General features: G+C 39.4%; 1 protein-coding gene across 2 annotated transcripts in view; it reads right to left on the bottom strand.

The window, feature by feature from the left end:
• Positions 1 to 426: 426 nt before the first annotated feature.
• LOC148835365 (plexin-B1-like) overlaps positions 427 to 20,209 on the bottom strand; it is a 128,347-nt gene continuing 108,564 nt past the window's right edge. For both annotated transcript variants that reach the window (XM_088915291.1, XM_088915293.1), the window contains 21 exons: positions 19,466 to 19,602; positions 18,434 to 18,610; positions 17,969 to 18,170; positions 17,300 to 17,542; positions 16,559 to 16,735; positions 16,138 to 16,286; positions 15,497 to 15,597; positions 14,434 to 14,651; positions 13,713 to 13,891; positions 12,921 to 12,987; positions 12,178 to 12,324; positions 11,716 to 11,878; positions 11,495 to 11,598; positions 11,231 to 11,315; positions 10,275 to 10,441; positions 9,084 to 9,244; positions 8,546 to 8,693; positions 7,998 to 8,062; positions 7,477 to 7,552; positions 7,066 to 7,140; positions 427 to 5,926 (listed from right to left, as the gene is read on the bottom strand). In XM_088915291.1, coding sequence (XP_088771417.1) covers positions 5,822 to 5,926; positions 7,066 to 7,140; positions 7,477 to 7,552; positions 7,998 to 8,062; positions 8,546 to 8,693; positions 9,084 to 9,244; positions 10,275 to 10,441; positions 11,231 to 11,315; positions 11,495 to 11,598; positions 11,716 to 11,878; positions 12,178 to 12,324; positions 12,921 to 12,987; positions 13,713 to 13,891; positions 14,434 to 14,651; positions 15,497 to 15,597; positions 16,138 to 16,286; positions 16,559 to 16,735; positions 17,300 to 17,542; positions 17,969 to 18,170; positions 18,434 to 18,610; positions 19,466 to 19,602 — 2,946 coding nt within the window. In that variant the 3' untranslated portion in view covers positions 427 to 5,821. The remainder of the gene's footprint in view (positions 5,927 to 7,065; positions 7,141 to 7,476; positions 7,553 to 7,997; positions 8,063 to 8,545; positions 8,694 to 9,083; positions 9,245 to 10,274; positions 10,442 to 11,230; positions 11,316 to 11,494; positions 11,599 to 11,715; positions 11,879 to 12,177; positions 12,325 to 12,920; positions 12,988 to 13,712; positions 13,892 to 14,433; positions 14,652 to 15,496; positions 15,598 to 16,137; positions 16,287 to 16,558; positions 16,736 to 17,299; positions 17,543 to 17,968; positions 18,171 to 18,433; positions 18,611 to 19,465; positions 19,603 to 20,209) is intronic.

Raw genomic sequence — 20,209 nt, 5'->3', positions numbered from 1 at the left:
GACGAATAATAAACGCAGAGCCTCAAGCAAAACTCCCAGGTAATGTCAGCCTCTGGCCACCATCTATTCTGACTGTTCTTGGGGACTGGTTACCCTCCCCATCATTCTAGTTTAAATAATTCATATGGACATATTGAAATGTGGAATGCCTGAGGGACATGTTAACACTTAAATGATCTCTCACCCTCTCACAGCCACTCAGACTATACTCTTTATCTTCCAAATCATGCAACAAATATACCTTCTTCCCCATTGCCATGACAATTATGTGCTCTTCAGGATTTTACATTTAGTTGCATTTTACATTGTTATACAACAACCATCCATCTTTCACCTGTTTTCCAAAACAGTACAATTACCTAGAAATATTATATTTAAATTCACAACAAGGACATTACAGGAAAATCAATAATTATCCACTGAACTCATGTAAAAGAAAGTTTAATTTCCAGAATAGTTTATTACACATCACCTGCAGGAATATTCACTTTTTTATTAAACAGGTTAGGTAGCTACAGGTCTGCTTTATTAAATCATTATTTACAATGATATTAACAAAGAACAAGACTGTCCTTAAAACAAAACAAAAAATCTGTTTTCAGTGCTCATTGCAGAGCCTGCTCTACACAATTAAATTTTTACAGTCTACCAATAACATTAAGGTGTCCCCTCAAATTATTTTTACACTAAAGCATGGAAAATACAATGAAATTGTGTACTTGGGAAGGCAAGTTCTACATTAGTTGAATGTGTACTGTAATGTTTGGGTTTTACAGACCAGAAGTGACATTTTTCTCACCTTGGTAATGAAGACTAGCCAACTAAAAGAACCAATTTCTGAAATGTAACAAGCAAAATTCATGTATCCATTAAAATGTAAACGAAGACATTTTTCTGCTCGTTCCACAGGACACTTGAATGGTTGTTTAATGTTTAGATCTAATTCTATGTACCTTTGTCACAAGTTTGATATTTTTGGTCACTGCATTCAAAAAAGGAAGGAATCCAATCAAAAAAAAGAGAAGTGCAATACACAATATCAGTACCAAAAACATTCATCAGTACATCACTATTCTGAGGATAAACTACCACAGCACTGTATCTCACCAAATTCCTCCACCCACCAGGGGACCTTATTTCAGTAGTGTCTTTCATATGTTAAGGTGAGAAAAATTAGCACTAGATCTGTTCTAGAATGTTCTTTTCTTTAGAGTAAATTAGTGTCTCGTTTTACAGTCCAGAATTATTTATTAAACTGATTTGGTAGTTCAGTGATGCGAGCCTTGGTTCACTAAGCACCTTTCTAGATGCATTAAAGCACAAATACAGGAATCTGTACACTTAATTTTCCACCTTTAGAACACCATGCAACTCTTCACAATTTTATTAGGCAATACCATGGTCAGCAAGGTTTACGGTCTCGAAAGACCAATACAGCTTCACATTTAAAAAGGTATTTTATAATCCTCCAGCATGTTTTAAGTTTGCTGCAACCTAAAATGGGCATTTTAAAAATGCCATCACTACAGCAACAGTGTTAAAATTACATTTCAATTATGGGGGGGGGCGGTTTGATGTCTTATTTGCTACTTGAAAATGGCAATACCGATATCGGGAAATGTTGAAAAGATTTAGAAATGAATCATGGAAAAAAAATTATCCTGTAACGGTTGTGAATCCTTTCACCATCTGGTAGTCGCTTTACATTTTAGTGGGAGTACGGATTGTTTTAAAAGTTTCACAACTGACATTATAGATTAGCCATCGAGTATACACTCCATTACATACTTGTGCAGATTGGTTTTATAGAAATACTCATTTACCAGGAATGTTAAATTCTTGTTTTCTACATCTAAGACGTAAATAGGAAACACAGTAATTTTCCTAAACTGTATTAGAATCTCTTGTCCTCTAGCATGAACTTTTTTACACATAAAAACATTTTACACACAATCTAATGCCCAGTGTGGCGCTTTTAAAGATGAATGCTTACACTGTAGAATGGTTCATAAACCTTTGGTAACATTTGACCCTGTATTTTACACCTCTTCCAGCTGTAACAAACAAAGACATTTTAACTGGAATGCTTGAAAGTCTGGATTCTTTCCTAAGCCTTTCTGTAAAAATACTTCCTGTTACCCACTTGTACTTATTCTCAGTATGTTTTGATAACCATCTCTATTCTGTAGAAATAAATAAGTATTAAAATCCTGCACACCCCCCTTCTGTTACTTCAAACATATTTCAAGATAGCCTGTGCAATTCAGTTCCACCTCTCTCAGAGTCAAATATCCAAATTTTCTTCAATTTGTAACAGACAATCATCACAGCGTTTTAATACAGAACCCCCTTTTTCAGCTCTCATACACAGGTCCAAAATGCAGAACAAGAATCTGTTTTTCTTTCAGAATATTCATTTCATATTTGGATATTTGGGGAATACTCCTTTCGCACAAAACATTTTACCTTAACACTTAGAATAAATACTCAAACATTCTAACCACATATACAGACACAATTAAACATAAAACATGGCAACCAGTATGCTGAGAAGTTTTAAGCATGTGGACTGAATTGTAGCAGTCTTTTAAAATTCTCCTACTGTACTGACACCTGCTGTTCACAGTTGGAACCACCTATTTGTCATCTTATTTTTTTTTAAAGTAGGTATGCAGTAAGAAGGTATGCTGTTATGAAGTCTCGACTAAAAAATAACTTAGCAGTTTTTTAATTATTTTAGTGACTGGTATTGATTGGCCCCACTAAACGTTAAAAACTGATCAAGAAATCTAGTTCAATAACCAGTAGAATAAACAATAAACCATTAAACTCATAAATTAAAATCCACTGAATTGGTAACACTGTTCAGATAAAATATGCTAATATATATATCTGTGAAATTTATATTGGATAATTTAATTGAAATAAACAAGTATGTTTTTTGGGGTTATTACTTAAAAACAAATCAAATCAAGATTGAGAATTCAAATGTCAAAATACGAAAATGAAATATCCTTTTATCAGACATTCTACAATTTGTCTTTTGTGTTTTTCAGACTGAAAAAGCTTTTATTTTTTTATAAAGCTAGGAAATCCCATCTGTCTGGCTAGCCATCTATAATTCAGTTTCATTTCTGGGCTCCAATGTTTACATTCAATTTGGAGATTTTATTTTTTTTATTTTTTACTTCAGGAAATGCCAAAGCTTTTAAGAGGAAAACCTAAGAGTACCTAAAGCCATTGTACATGACTAAACGACATACCTTGGTTACTTTTCTACTGTTATTTGTTCATTTTACATGCAGCAAAAGGAGCAGCTCAGTACCTTTTTAATATGACCTTGAAATATCCACCAGAGCAGGTTCTAAAATCACAAAGAAAAACACCACCTTCTCTGTGCATGTGAACATGTATACTGTAATCGCAGGGTATCATTCGGGTCTAGCTGAAAAAGACTAGCATTTTTGGATGATTTCCAAACATGTTCTCACTTTGTGTTGAGAATTGTTTCTGTTTTGTTGCAATAGTTGAGGAATAAGCCAATATTCCTTCAATTACTGCAAGAAGTAGCCTCACAGGCAGTCGTAGCATCAGACTTGACTAGACTAATCTATGTTAACATTAGATAATCCAGTACTAGCGATCATTACATTTTTATGAAACCACGTCTTTTAATACTGAGTTGTACTGTGTTGTGTGCCTTTGCATGTGAAAGTTGCTTTTAGCAAGTTTCAAAGAATAGCCTAAGATAAGGCCGTGTTGTATGAAAAAGTATTTATTATTGTTAAATTAATCTACAAGAAGTAATTATGAGACCACACTAATTGGAGAATACTCAGTGGTATAACAGGAGTACTATGCTAATTACAGACATGGATGATAGATATTTCAAAGGCCAAATGCCTGACGTTTTAAATGTGCTTATTTGTTGGAAATGCAAGAGAAAGCAAAAAGCCAGATGAACTGCTGTGGAGATTAGTCTAATGAACTGTGGAAAAAATGAGATGTCAGACTGGAGAGACTAATTGCTCCTACCGCAAGAAATGCAATGGACCGTTTCCACCTCCCCATTAGCAAGCGCAGCGATCAGTTAGTTGTATTTGAAAGTAAGATCTAAAAGGTTAATATTTTTGAGGATATGGTGTTATAGTACACTATTAATTTCCCAAAACATACCTGTAAACTGCATTTAAATGAAAACTTAAACACCTATTGAAAATCTAGTGCTAATTATAAATTTGTGCAATTGTACATCCTCAATTCAGAACAGAGGTAAAACAGAATAGAATTTGAAAAGATCCACAGCCAAAATATTTTTTCTTCTGTCTTTTGGCATGGATTTAACCTCCTCTTGCTCCTTTGCTAGTTTCAACACAACCATTTTCAACATCTTTCTGACTTTTTATCTGGACGGAAAAGAGAAGCAGCTTTTCTCTGGCAGAAGAGAGTCAGAGGTTTGTTATGGTACAAGTCAAGAGTACAGTACTTGAAAATGAACATTTTGATCCCACTAACATTTTTTGAAGAAAAATATTCTTTCAGCAACCAATTTAAAACACTGACCCCATAAATCAGAAAACACATGGTTATGAAAAGATAAAGCTGTTTAGATTATGGTTCCATTATTCATGCTGCATAGCATCTTTTAAAACATTAGAGGAGGTAGAAATTATGTCAGGTACTGAAACAATTTTACAGTAAAAAGGAGGAATGTTATGTAAGTTACCAAGTTAAATCACAAGGCTTCCTTCGGTTTGGGGTTTTGTTTTTGATTTTCAAACAGAATTGACCAGTGGTTGGAGGCCGCATTGATGATCCGTGAAACACTGAATGTTTGTGAGGAGGAGAGGGTGACTGATGGGAGAGGTGATTTTTCCAAACTGCAATTTTTTAATTTTAAAGCACAAGCCAAAGACTTGGAGAGACATACAAATCATCTGAATCAAGTTAAATGGAGGGAAAAAATGAAAATTTAACTTGTATCCTGTTATGTTTGTTTGGGAAATTTTCTACCACAGGACAGTCTTTAATGCACCCAAGCATAAGAATGCAATGTGCTTCTTCGAACTTACCTTCAATTTACTACTCTTTTGCGTAAAAGTTTCCTAAATCGTCAACTTTTTGACATTTATTTTCTTATTCCTGTTTTATGGCATATTGTTTTCTGCTATACAGGAAACAATGGAACTTAACGAGCCATGTAATAGTATTCTGTCATAAAAGAGATATGTCCTTTTAAAAAAATAGTAACAATTGAAAAGGCTTTATTAATGTTGATTAAGGAATATTCTCAGGTATTGGCAAAATCCCTATGTAATTGCTTTAATTTTGACTAGCTTCCGAAAAATAAATCACAGCCAGTACTCGCTCCAGCAAATATTCTTAATAATGAGTGAAGGCTTCCTCAGGACTTTAAGATTTATTCTTACTGGTTATGAGATGGGAAGTGTTTTCCTTGCTGCGGTCCTGTAGGGTTCTTGCAGTTTTCCATTTTGTTGGAAGTGCACTAGTAATGGGATGACAAGTTTGTATTAATCTGTCCACTCTAGCAAAATGCTAAAACACGGTAAGAGGCAGTAAACGCTAGGATGTCCCTCAACAAATCTGTTTCTCATTGTGGAGGATTAAAAAAAAAATGAACTCTATCATCTTGGTAGTGCTGAAAATGTTGTATTGGAATAGGATCCCATTCCTGTTTTCAAGGAGAGCTGTTCAGTTCCTCCAGTCCGTCGCAGAGTCAATAACAGAAAGGAGACTCTGTCCCACCGACACAAATCCAGACTTTTCCAGCTCCTCTGTCTTTTCCCTTTCCTGACTCCCATCACAAGTCAGTGACTTTGTTTTCCACAGCCGCTGCAATCTGCTGAAGCCGGTATCCCAGTTGCATTTTCTGGGCTGTTGGGTCCTCCTCTAGTGCAGTGATGATCTAAGATGGTGGAAAAACAGCACAAAGACATAAGTCAAGATTTACTTTGTGCATCTTCTTTGTGAGTAACAATCCACATTTAGTGATCTCTTGCTTAACCCTTGGAAATGGACAGGAGACTGTGCTGTAGGAACTACATTAATTGCCACAGTTAATGTTCCCTGCTGTGTCAATGAGGATTTTGGGATCCTATGAATAAAAGAGCAAAATAATATTGTACGACGAAGCAGCAGAGCATTAAGGGGAAGAAACAATGCAGACTTGTAGTTAATGCAGCATTACAAAAGTGGAACATGTGTACAAGTGAAATCATTTCTCAAAACCCTCGGGATCAATAAAGTCTTATCATCATCATCATCATAAGATGGCAAGGGTCTGCAGTAAGAAATAAAGGTGGATTTATAGAGTCTGAGGCCTGTTGATTTGACAATATTACATTATAATTTCATGAAGCATCAGACCAAGCTAAGCAGGAAGTGTTTCTGTCTGGGATGGATCACTTCGGGTTATAATCTATTCAGCTTAAATGCCTAGTTCCTCCAAAACCCAAATGATGACGACCACCTATCCTGCAGACTCCAACAGACAGCTCCCACACATAATCAACAGGCCGATTTGAATTCGGAATCCCCCTCAAACCAATACGTTTGAGCATCTTCGTGTTAGTGCGTAGAAAAAAAAAAAAAGATTGCGGCACCATTTGATCAAACGCCAAGCAGTTACAGACTGGGAAGAGAGTGCTAGTGAGCGGCTCCCTGGACATTTAGTGAAACAGCTCAGGTTTCTAATCAGGAATCAACCAAAGATCCCCCCCCCTTAAAGACAGCAGTTCAAGTTCTTTTATTATGTTCATTGTTTTCCACCCCCAAGTCACCTCACAGTTACAGCCCTCACAGCTGGCCTACCTCCTCCTCATAACCAGGCCATTGTCCCTCCGCCACCTGGGCTTCAAAGAACAAATGGAGTTCATTTGTATGCCTCACACTAACACACATGGTGCCCTGAGGGTGTTGTCTGCACCTCTGAACAGGCATTTATGGTACCAGCAGAAATCCACTCCTTTGTTAATCTTTTGCCATAGACAAAAAGACTTCTGTCTCTCCTTCGTCAAAACTAAAGTCTCCTGGAGAAATGCTCACCTGGTCGTAATACTTGTTGATGTACTTGTATAGTTCATGCAGGGCAACAAGGTAATTCAATTCACCTGAGTAATTCTGAAAGACCAAAGAGAAGAGTTTAGTGCAGTTGTTTCAACTGTAAGACAGGATGAACACCGGTAGAATACAAAAAAAAAACCCCAAAGATCCCTTTATTTCATGAAAGGAGTGAAAATTATATATTTCTTCACTTCCATCATTATTTTGCATATTCTGCTGCTCAGATCATGTGTATATAGCAGTCATAAATGGAGACACAAAAAAGAATCATCCACACCCCTTTTCAGGCTGTCAGAACTAGCCTAAGCACTAGGTTGAATACATTGCTAAGAAGCTAATGTTTCTCCCTATAGAGTGCTATTGTCACAAGCTATAAATAAATACTATACATACTCTGGACAGCTCCGCTAAAGCCGAGTTCATCTCCTGGTCACTTGCAGAGATTGTTTGTCTGATATCAGCATAGTACCTGGAAAGAAAACAAATCTGAAGTAAGATGAAGCTGCAGAATCTCTGTGTCAAGAGGATTCCGAAATCTAAACGAAGTCTGGCTCATTCTTCCGCGTTCCAGGCCAATGAGACAATCACTTTTACCCTATTGGCCTGATTTTCAATGGACCCTGGAAAAAACCAAAATATGACTGAATTCATATTTATGTTCTTTTACTGTAGGTCCAAAAGAAATTATGCTTTTATCAATTCCTACTGAACTGCTCTCCAGAACAGGATCCCACACCTATGTCCCAGCCGTATGAAATTGGTATGGTTACTTTCCTATAAGTCACTGAATCTGTCACTAACACAACGTGTCACAATTAGCCCCAGACTAACTGTTCATTAACTCCCCACCTACAGCATGCTGAGTGCCCAGATTAATGCTCACTGTTCAACTGGGCAGTTGAGTGAACCCTTACCTTTCCACCATCTGTTTGTACCGTGGGATGTCTCTGGCATACAACAGCTTGTTAATGGGAGAATCCTGAAAATAAGATGATTAAAACAAAGAACATTAGTTACAGCATGCGGGATATGAATTCATTTCATACACTTAATCTAGAACACAACTGGGAATGTTAATTAACAAAATAATCGCGTAAGAATGACAGTCTACTAACATAAGATTTCTAGAATGATACAGTATATATATAGAAAAAATATATATACACACACTTTTTAAAAACAGACCCTTGAAGAATGCTTTGGATTTTCTCCACTCGCCCCTGTTTTGCATTGTAAAATAGTTTTAATGCAAAACAACTCAGTGCAGACCTCTGCAGGTTTTGGACCCTAACAACTTACCCTTCTAGGTCCAGCAGATGCTTAACAAAGGGTAAACAGATTCCATACAGCCCATGAACAATCTGTTGAGTGTTTATGGATTCAGCAGTAATCCACTAGGGAAAAGCCGCATCTTTCTAGTGATCCCTACCCCTATAAGGGCCAACAGCTTCCCCGCACATACCCTTCCTAGTTTGTGTTCTGCTATAGTGCAGGAGTCCATGAAGGTCTGGGCAATGACTGAGAGCACAGCGTCCACATTATCTGAAGCTTGCACATCAAATATGAACTGTGGGTTTTTGATGATGTTGATCCAAAACCTTAATGGCAAGCTGTATAAAATAAAAGAGAAAAAAAAAAGTCTGGTGAATTCTTAGGCAAATTGAAAGTAATTTTCATGAGTTACACACTGATAATATTTTGTAATAGATTTTTTTTTTTGCACTGTGAAACAAAAAAGAAATATGTCCTTTCTGTACAGATGCACCGTGGAACATCAGTAAGGTCACTCTACACAATTCAAGAATGGCTTCAACTAGGATTTTAATTCAAATATGAGTAGAGATCTTCCTTGCGTGTAGGAAATGATAATTAAGAACCAGTTTACAATAAACATCTTAAAACTTTTTTTGCAAATGCTTTTAAAAATGTTTGTAATGCCAAGAAATAAGAAGCCCTGACACTTGCGTCATTACAATCAAATGAAACGAAAGTCTTCGAACCTGTTGGTTTTCCATATGTGTATGGTTTCTGAGTCTGAGATCCCATGATGGGCTGCCTGCTCATCAAGGAGATCGAAGAAGTACTTCACAGCCAATGGAACTGGGCGGCTCGTGCTCAGAATGACCTGGAACAGGTCATCCACAAATTTCTGCAGCGTTCCCTGAGGAGGACAGAGAAAAGAGTTGCATAAAAAACTGAGGGAAAATTGATGGAAAGTTTCATGCATCGTTACTTTTAAATAATTGAATTTTTCCATACTTAAGACCAGGCTAAAGTAGTATCCTAACAGCTGTGTCCAGAACGATCTCAATCCATGTATTCAAGGACTTGCTGCAGTTATCGTCTAAAAGCTTATTGTCAGTAAAGCATTTTTCCTGTCATATCTGATTTTATTGAGCTTCTTTTAGTTTTGTTAAGCTCTTATTCTCTTCAAGATTCTAAAGACATTAAAAGTGCTGTTTGCTACATCTTTTGGTTTAAAGGAACATTATGAGTTCTTTTCCTGAGAAGTGGACAAGAGCCAGTGAGTTCCTGAAACTGTCACACCTGAAGTGTTGTGCATCTGTGGCCATTACACTCTCCTCTCTAGTCGATGTCGTCTTTCCTAGATTATAACGTTCAAGTTATTGGGTCATATGTGGCTTCATCTGTCCATCCTTCCATCAGCCACCAAAATACACATGTACTGAATTCTCATAGTGTCCGCACTCTGGGAAAGATTAACATGCTTTAATATTGGAATACAGGGTCTATTCTTCCCTTACAGCATCCAAAATCATCAGACATGATTTCAGGCAGCCATATCAAACCGAATGCTAAGAAGATGTCCTCAGACCCCTTCCACTCCACCAGCTCAATTTTTAAACTTATGAGGTTTCAAAGCACCAAATATAGTCCTACTCGATTCCAAAACAGCACCTATCTAAAGGCCATTAGGCACCTTAATATGTAGATCTCAGCTGAGTCAAGCATCATTTGGGAGTGAATATAAATATACGTGGAACAGAATGATTTTGATTTTTTTTTTTTAACTTTGAGCCTAAGATTGAGTGTCTGACTAATGTGAACTGTGTAAATGCAAAATGTATTGTTTTGGTTGTTTTTACTGAGCTGCACGGGAATCTACATTGAGTAGATTCAAGATTCAGTACTTTATTGCCCCGTCAACAGTTTTGCTATGGTAAGCACACCTTCATGGACAGCAGGCGAGTCAGGTAGATCTCGGGGATGGCTTTGGCCCGCTCTCTCTCGCGCAGGCTGCCTCGCCGGTGTTTGGGCAGTTCCGGCTCTTCGCTGGCCTTCACCAGGTGCCACAGTTTGACCCCCCCCTCATCCGCGTCCTCCAGCATCGGGGTCTCTGAAAACAGTGGCGAAGACAACCGGTGGGCCTGAGCATCAGAGCACACAGACGATTTAAGATTCTCAATCCGCTCAGCGTGGCTAGTGTGGGGACGAGGGGCGATCAGAGTATTAGAAAGACTCAGCGCTCAGATGGAATGAAAAAATTGGAAAATAAGGCCATAATTAGGGAACTCAGCAGGGTATAACCGCCATTTCATAAAGATTCTCGTTTGAGATTCTTTTATTTCTTATGGATTACATAGGTTACACCATATAGCCTGGTTGTATCCACTTATGGATTACTCCATGCCTGGATTCCAGAAACCAAGCAAAAATGGACTGTCATAAAAGATGTCATATTAGCAGAAAGTGCACAAGGGAGTACATTACTGGTTTAAACTGCAGGTATGCGGTAGTAAAAACTATTTTACATAAAAATGAGAACTATATAGAGTGAGAAAGGAAACAATAAACATATGAAAAAGTATATACAATAGCACACTTTCTGAAATGTCAGTACTGATTAAATAAGGGAGTAAAAAAGGACCAAACACTGGCCGTACTTCAGATGCTTATCTTAAAAACCTGTTTAATTAGCCTCCTTTCTCTTTTTTTGTGTGTGCATGAGCTCCCTATCTTTCTATGTGTTCCTCTGAGTGTCTACCGAATTCTGGAAATTGAAAAAGTAGTAAAGTTGGCACTGCTACACGTGCTTTTTTAAAAACGCTGCGCAGCTTAGGAACCACAATTTTGGTAAAGCTAGTCTCCCCTGATCCCCCGTCACTTCGCTGGGAAGTGTACTCACTCTCTCCCGCTATGTAGTCGTGATTGTCGTGGTGAATGTGTTTGCTGTGCCGTGGGACGAGTGCCACAGTTGCTCCATCGGTAACCTGCAGGAGATGAAAGGTTTAAGGGCAAAATAAATCAAGGTGATATTGTACCTACGAGATACTGACCAAATACAAAAATCAATATCAAAAGTCCTTATTCCAGCACTCGTCTGTGTAGATCCGGTCTGAGGATACCTCAGTTTCTCACCATGTAGTCATCTATCCCCCACCACACTCACCTTGTAGTGCTGCAGTGTGTTGAGACGCTTCCAGTTGCCCTGAACGACGGAAGTCAGGTCTTCATCCGAGAGGATCAGGTGGCCTGCCACCCCCGACCTCCATTCTGGGACCAAAACAAGAAAAAAAAAAGAACACAGGGATTCAAGGGAAATGCAACAGCTGTTTACAACAAAGTGCTTTATAGGGGGAGTGTGCACCAAGCACAATCTGTGGAACTCACCCAGATCCAGGGAGTCTGTGTGTGGCCGGTGGGAATACGAAGTCCCCTTGTACACCTGATCCAGGATCTTCTCCTTGACTTGAGTGATGGTGTCGCAGTCCAGGACTTTGGATTGCACAGGCTGGGCATCGTTCCCTCCTCCCTGCATCAGGACATTCAAGGTCTGCAAAAAAAAAAACATGGTTTAGGTTCACCCTCTTTGGTTAGAAGTTTCCATTAATTTGGAGTTACAATTAACGGTAGGAAAACTTTTGTCTATGGTCATAGCATTGCTATTCTAACAACAGTGGGGGCATGTATAACTAATTTCAATTGAAGGGCTAATTGTGGCTTAAAACTGCATTCGCTGTGAACACTCTAGTGGCTATGATGTGTGCCATTATGTTTTCAAAAATGAATGCAGCGCCAAGCTAGTCAAACCCCTCTAGTGCACTCCGAAACCCAAATGTTAAGAGTCCTTACCAACGTGCGGTACTCCACATCCTCTCTGAGAAGCCGGTTATCATTCAGGGTGTATTTGGCTTTGCCAGTGACAGCATCCACTGGTCCTTTGTCTACTTGGTGCTTTATTGCCCTGAACAGCATGTAAAGAGACTCCCCAGCTGAGTCCTAGAATCATAGAGCAGGAAAATGGCAAATAATGACAAAATTAAATGATTAGAATAAACACTCCATCATCTCTCTGGATAGAACTGGCCTGGACTTGTTATGAGCCTTTAATGGATCGAGAGAGACCAGTAATAATCCTCAAAAGCACTTGAAACGTAAAACGTATGTATGGCCCTGTGATGACCTGGCATCCCCATCCAGAATGTAGATCAGCCTTGCACTCTGCTTCAGGTTGGCACAAGCCTTACTGGGAAAATGTGTTATTTTATGATACATTTTTATGTTCTTTCCTTGATTACTTTGATGTTATTTTCCATATTTTTATGTAATTCCCAGAGCGCTTGGTCAGTTTGGACTCTCATCTGAAAAAAATCCCATTGAAACTGGGGGCATTCCTTAAATTTGCAGTTTTAAAACAGTTTTTACAAGCAGCAGACTGAGAATAGAGACAGTTTACTTTGATTACACCTGGACAACAGTGCAAAAACTCCTCATGGCTGCTTAACATCAAATCAGACTGCAAACAAACATTTTCTTTAGATATAACATCGGATTGAAATGGGGCTGGTTTGGTTAGAAGAGTTATTATTTTTTACCCTCAGGAAAGCATACAGACAGATGGACATCCAGTTCGTCAGAAGTTTCTCCACCACTGTCTCCGTCCTGAAATATAGGAGTATACCATTTATCCACAGTAACTACAAAAATACTAATAGAAACTATAGGAAGAATAACAATATGTATGACCAGTAAGTGCAGATAAACATTTAAAATTGCTGCACTAACCCATGGTTTTACAATGGCAACTACAACTTTCAAAATTGCACGTTTTTCATACTACCCAAATATTTATAAAATACCCCATATATGACATCAATGCAAGTGGAAAATAAACAGCAACATTTTCACAGATATCCATGAAGGCATGGAACCACTCAGCCAACAGTAAGAGCAGCTCGGCAGGTTCTTTTGTTTCCTAATTGTGTTCTCGTATCAACCCCCGAGGCTGTCTGTACTGACAAATTAGCCAGGTCTGTTGCTGCCTACAGTAATGCCATAGAGGCATGTGAACAAAAAAAGTTAGTTTTCTTACCCATAATGCACCATACTGAAGAGAAGGCCTAGTCTGCTAGTGCCTCACAGATCTCTAAATACATGTTCTAGGCCATTATCACTACAGGACAGGAAGATATTTCTCTAATATTCTGATAGAGTGGCTCACAGTAATGTAATGTAGTAATGTAGCTGCTTTATATTTGAGATACTCAGCAGTAAATATCATGATAGTAAAACTGCAGTAAAACAAAAAATGCAATGAAAAGCTGTTACAAGTTTTTCCCCTTAGGATTCCTTTTAAAGACCCAGACCCACATCTGGGTGACCCTCACCTTCTGAGCATGAGCTTGGGGTTCTTGGCCACATACTGCTCCACCAGGTCATTGAGCAGGGTCTTCAGAATGTCTGTGAAGTACTCAAGCTTGCCGTGAAGCGAGACGGTGAGGAGAGATGCCACATAGGCCCGATCTCGAGGAGAGAAGGTGCGCTGACTCTCCAGGGTGTGGATAAACTGTGAAGGAACCATCCAGAACTTCAGAACGGGGGGAGAGGGATGTGCCAGCCGAAGAAGTTATAACGCTGACTAAACATCAAACTGCACCTTTGTCAAATCGTGTAAAACGGTGAAAGGGAAGTTTCTAACAGTGCCTGCTCCATCTGGGGAAACTGGAAAAACCTTTGCCTGAGGGTCTTTAGATTTTTTTAATCCATTAATTTCAGAGAAGGACTACAATGTTGCATAAAACTGAAGAGAAAGAGGTCTGGTACAGGTACGGTACTGACTTGTATGGCTAAGGAAAAAAAAACACTTAGACACAGGACCCACGGCGCTACTGGAAGGATGGGGATGGGGGGAAGGAAGGAATGGTAAGAGAAAAGTGAGAGATAGCTGAGTGTGTTACCAGTATCTATACATAATCAAGGAAGGTAAAGATTTTGTCTTCACTCTCCATCTTTAGTTTTAGGACACCACGAAGAGCAATGAAAGCATCAGTGTACGCACATTTAAAACCTTGAAGGTTCTGGTGGCCTGAACATGGTTGAACTGGTTACCTTGGTGAGGAAGAGCTTGCTGTTGAGCAGGTTGGAAAGCTGCACCAAGCCCTGCTCTACTGTCTGCCTGCGACACTCCTGGACATCCAGGTCCCTGTGAAGGGGAGATTCCCGGTGGCCAGGGAAGAAGATCCGCTCGGCATACATGCGGTAGTCCAGGAAAGGTATTCCTGAGCCCACCAGGTCACTGGACATGTCCATCATTTCTGTCATGAGATCTGAGAGGAAGAAGGGATCGGTTTACACCTCTTTTTAAGTCAAATCACCTGACATAACTGGTAGGATTAGTTTGTTTGCTTTTGAAATAATGCTGGTGACATTTCTCCATTTCTTTCCTTAGTAGTAGAAAAATAAGCAAATGTAGTCAAAAAAAGAGAAATGCGAATCACAGAGCACATTTGGTAATTTTGTGGTACATTTATACAGATAAATTGTGGAAGTTCAAAGCAAAGTAGATGCAAAGCAGAACAGAGGAACAATGTAAAACACCTACAATATCCTAATTTAATTTCCCATTTCTGAATGTTCTTTCTCAAAATGACGCGAAGAGGGCCATATTCATAGAAAACATGGCTTATTTTGCCCTATTTGTTTAAAAAACAAACACTTGTATAGGTAAAAACAGAAACGAAGAAACCACTGTTTTAAACCAGGAACCTGGTCTGAAAAAATGAGACATTTTCCACTGATAAAAGTAATAAATTGGTAAAGTGCTAAAACATTACAGATGGATAGATGGATTTTGGTATGTGGGGAGTATTAATCACTACAGTGACTTTACAGAACTATAGTGTTGATAAATTTGGGATGCACTTTTTACTGCACACGGGCAGTGATTTTTAATCCCTAAAAAGAATTCACATCTTTTAAATTGCAACTTTAAATTCCTTTCTTGTCCCAAAGCACCTCAGTGAAAATGGATTCATATGGTCATCCTAGCAAGAGATAATTCAGTTAGGAAATCACTTTTTACTTTTAGATTGAATTTTGTAGGAGGACAAAGAAGTTGTTGAACAGGTTAGAGAGTTTACATATCGTTTAAAAGCATAACCCTTTTTTTTACCTGTGAATTCCTTCTTGCAGCGATCCCGCACACTGGTCTCCAGATTTTCCAGTTGGATCTGAACCTTCTTGTAGTCCCTCAGAGCTTGTTTACTCTTTCTCCTGTCAAAAGAGAGATTCTTCACATCTTCAGAAGGAAACTCTTTCACCTGAATCTGTGCATTGAGATCATGTGTGACCTCAACAAATCCAAGTTCTGTCTCCTTAGATCCGCACAAGACCTGAGAAAGTAGCTAAATTACAGCTTAACTGAACCAATGAAACCCACCTGCTTGGGTCTGGAGCTGCCGATAATTAGCAGAACACTTTCATTTGAAGTCTACAGATTGTAGTGATACAATAACACCAAAAAAAGATGGCAATAGCTTTCATGTTTTAGAAAGACGCAACAAGATTTAAAGTAGTATCCTTTCAACAGGTACAAAACAAATATAAACCACCTTATCTTAACTGTAGCAACTTTACGGTAAAGTAAAATCCATACATTTAAACAAACAGCTCATAATACAATTTTAGGATTAAAAATGGTGAATAATATTGGTGACAAGTTTTACACCTGCAGATGGAGGTTACTTTGCAAGAATAATCAACAGCATTAACAGTTTACAAAAAAGAGTATTAAGGATTTAAGGGGATTCTAACCTGTATATCAGGACGATAATAAGAACTATGAGTGCTACAATGGAGGCTCCCACTCCTACACCAATCTGGGCTTCTAGAGGGAACGTAGATTGGCTCAGAGTTTCGTACTGCACCTTTCCCAGAGAGAAATTCAGGTTGCCCATCTGCACCTGTAAGGAATGAAACATTAAAATGCGTACTTAGGTTGTTACTCTTTTCAAATGGATACACAGTATAAGGACGTGTAGGCTGGAAATAATCAGTGCAATTGTTCCTCTAGGTGTTCATGCTACCTCACATATTCTTTCACAAACTGGACATTACCAATTCCATTTTTCAAAATGTCTGAGTTACTAGTGAATATATAACGATGCACAATGGAACAGTAGTAGTCTGGATGGGATGGTCAAGCCAGGATGAGCCTGGGGAAAGACCCACTTACCACAAACTCGGGTAGAGATTCAGCCCCCTCCCTCTTTTTGCCGCGGAGTGGTGAAGGCTGCTGGGAAGGAGGCTCGCAGTATAAATGGTTCCTGGTCAAGGTCTTCACAGTGCACACGCCCTCTCCAATCAGGGCTATAACCTCTTCCTTATAAATCGCCAGATCCAGATTCTCACCCTTTGGGAAAAACCAAGGAAGGGGATCATGAGGTCTTTATTACACCAAAATCCTGCTAATTCCACAGTTCTAATTATCTGATCAACAACGAAAATCCAACAATTCTTGACATCAAGAAATCTTAACACGGTGGCTCTGTGGCTAAGTATCTGTTCCTGTGTTGCCAGTTCAAATCCCGCAGCCGGCAGAGGAATCCTACTCCGTTGGGCCCCTGACCAAGGTCCTTAACCCCAACTGCTCCAGGGACGCCGTATAAATGGCTGACCCTGCACTCTGACCCCAAGCTTCTCTCCCTGTCTGTGTGTCTCATGGAGAGCAAGTTGGGGTATGCGAAAAGACAAATTCCTAATACAAGAAATTGTATATGGCCAATACAGTAATCTTTTAGGAGCTGAAAACAACGTCTTTTTATAAAGTTACTCCTTGACCAGGTATGAGTAACACCCACTCTAGATGAAATTTGTCCTTTTTCTTTCAGGTGTATAATTCAACAGTGCCGTAAAAAAAAAAGCAAAGTCAAAGTGGATGTTTGATGAGGCGAGGACTCGCTACAGCACAGCCTACCTCAACAGAAATGATGCTGCCCGGCTTGTACCGGTAGGGCTTGCTGGGGTCGTTCCTGTTGAGCTTCTGGAGGATCGGGTTCAACTCATAGAAGAAGGCACTTTGGCTGACTTCATTGAAATTGAAGCACAGATTGTCCATGAGGAACTCCATTTTTATATGAGCGTTGCGCAAGGGGGGGTCGATCGCCGGGGTCTTGCAGAGGATTAAGGAGGTGGTGTTGACTTCGCACTGCTCGACGTACTGCGGGAGCAACAGAATGAAACAGAGTCACTGCAGCCTCTCCTTTCCACCCCTCTCTGCTAAATTTCTCCTGACCCACGTGGGGCCACATCTGCCACCTCAGAAGAAGCACCATTGTTGCAGTATGGAAACTTTTCAATGCCAATGTTTTCCTTTTGAAGTTTAAAGATTTAGTCGAAAAGATTTAAAAAAGCAATGTGCTTTGATGTCACCAGTTCTGCAGTAATTAGTGCTCTTTTAACGTATTGTATAGTTTTATTACATCATCCTTATTTGGAACAAAGTGTTGCAACACAATGGGGAATGGGGAAAACACTGCCAGTACAGGAGCAGGATACCTGTGATCATGGGAATTATAAATGTCTCTGTGCATTATCTATAGGACACTTCCTTCACATTATCTATAGGAATCTGAAGTACACTCACTTGTTTCACAGAGCAGAGAGCATCTCCAGGGCATTCTGGCTCGGGTACAATACGCCGGTGTCGCCATAGCAACCTGTCTCGGATTCCCGCAGCCCGTTTCCTCCTCCTCCTCCGCTGTTGCACAGGAGACACGGTCACCTGGATTTTGGGATTCTCCACCACATCCAGATTATGTCCCGTTACCCGGATAATTCGTCCTCCGCTGAGAAGAGAAGAGTAATACTAAAGGGTAAATGTCTGGTAGAAGTTATTTGTGAAAACTGACAACTGCTCTAGGTTCATATTGACGGCACACAATGCACAAGCCCTTTTAATTAGTTCAATTGTCTTTATTTCTTATTCGGTTTGCCAATGAGAGATGGAAAAAAAATGACTTCTCAAATAGACCCTCAGATGAGCTGTATACAGAAGAGCTCGATTAAACAGGCACCCGGTCTTTTCCCAACATCATCGCTGAAGAGGTACCTCAAAAAGCTCCTGGCTGGGGCAGCTTGAGTAATGTTGGGGTTCTCTGTGTAGCGGTAGAGGGTGCCTTCCAGCTGACGCTCATTGCTCCCATAGCGGACAGCGACAATCAGCTCTCCCGTGAAGTTACTATGTCCGGTATGGCACTCTATCCGATCATCCAGGACCTCTGAGGAGCTGTGGTAACCCAAAGAAAATGCCAGGAAAAAAAAGATAAAATAGATGTGATGAGAGTCTGGAAAATACAGAATGCAAAAGAACTAGGTATCCCTGAAATAATATTTTTTCCTTATTGTGCAGTAAGCACTTCATTTTATCTTCTAAAGGTTACTGTTGGAAACACACCATCAGTTAACAATTATGTCAGGGTTTGCACTTATGCATGAAGATGAAGGTTTTTTAGATTTCTTTCATTATATTCATCTATTAATTGATTTCTCTATACTGTAAATCAAGGTAGCAGAATCTTGACAATCTTCCACATATGTGCTCCTCCCTTCTAGAAGACTGGCAACTATTTTGGTTGGCCATGTGTGCACACACAGAGCAGATGTATGTAAGAGAGAGACCGGTCCAGACAAGATGGCGGTTCTTGTCTTAGCCACAGTCCCAAGAAAGCAATGGAGAATGACCTGCCATCCACTAGCACCTGACCAGTGGGAAGCTAGCAGTATCTGCTATGTGCTGCACCACAGAAGGGAGAAGAAAGTGACCAAAGTTTCTGCTGCTCTGCTGGAAGCAGTCTCTCACTTTGTTGAAAATAAAATTTAATTAAAAATAATTATTGCAGAATGACACCCTCTGACAAAACTGCGCCAAATCAGGTAACCAAATCTTGTGCCGACTTGCAAGGCCTGACAGAAGTACCAAGTATGAACCACAGATAAACTAGTTTGCATTTTAAAATATCGCCAGATGCTGAGGTTCAGATACTATTTGATATTTTCTGAAACAGAATTGTCTGCCGACTAAGCACATTCTCAAAAAATCCTTAAAAAGTTCCTGGGAAAAATATTTTCAGGAATTACTCACATGTGGCAGGGGATATCTCCAATGAAAACGCCAATCTCGTTAGGCCTCCCCGTACGCAGGTTGTGGCCAGTTAGAGTGAGGAACGTTCCACCAGCTTTTGGACCTCTCTGGGGGAATATCAGCTCCAGAACTGGATCCTGGATATCAAGGAGATTTAGAGTTCAGAAGCCGACAGCAAAAACAAACGAGTCACCGGCACTACACTTTATAATTAAGCTTCACTCAATATTTCTTTAGTCACCTTTTTCCTAGTATTGGCTGCACAAAAGTGATTACTTTAAACCGACTTAAAAGCAGAACTCACTTTATAAACATGGCACATAAACATTTTGTGAGAGGAAAAATACACATTTCAGTAACGATTAACTCAAGAGATGAGCACAGCATAGCTGTATTATATGGTTCAGAGAAAGAGATTGTTCTTTCTCTAACGTGTTTCTCTCCCTTTTCTCCTTTTTTTATTATTTTCAACTACATTACATTGACTTGGAGCTGTAATTGTTGGATAATTTATGTTTCTGGTGTTCACTCCTGGTCCTGAAAGGTTACCCTTTATTGTGGTTTTTAATTCACCCTGGACTTAGTAACTCGATCTGTATCAGTTCTTTGCTTATTGACAATTATACACCACACGTTTCTGAAAAACCTTCAGGAACACCAGTGAATGGCACTGATGACTATGTCACTCAACATTTAAGAAGTTGTGAGATTTTTGTTATTGTTAGCAAGACTGTGTGATTCGAT

The sequence above is a fragment of the Atractosteus spatula genome, chromosome 5 (assembly GCF_055471065.1).
Source record: "Atractosteus spatula isolate fAtrSpa1 chromosome 5, fAtrSpa1.hap1, whole genome shotgun sequence".
NCBI classification, from domain to species: Eukaryota; Metazoa; Chordata; class Actinopteri; order Semionotiformes; family Lepisosteidae; genus Atractosteus; species Atractosteus spatula.
Note: the sequence above shows the minus strand (reverse complement) of the source record. Positions and strands in the feature narration are given on the sequence as shown.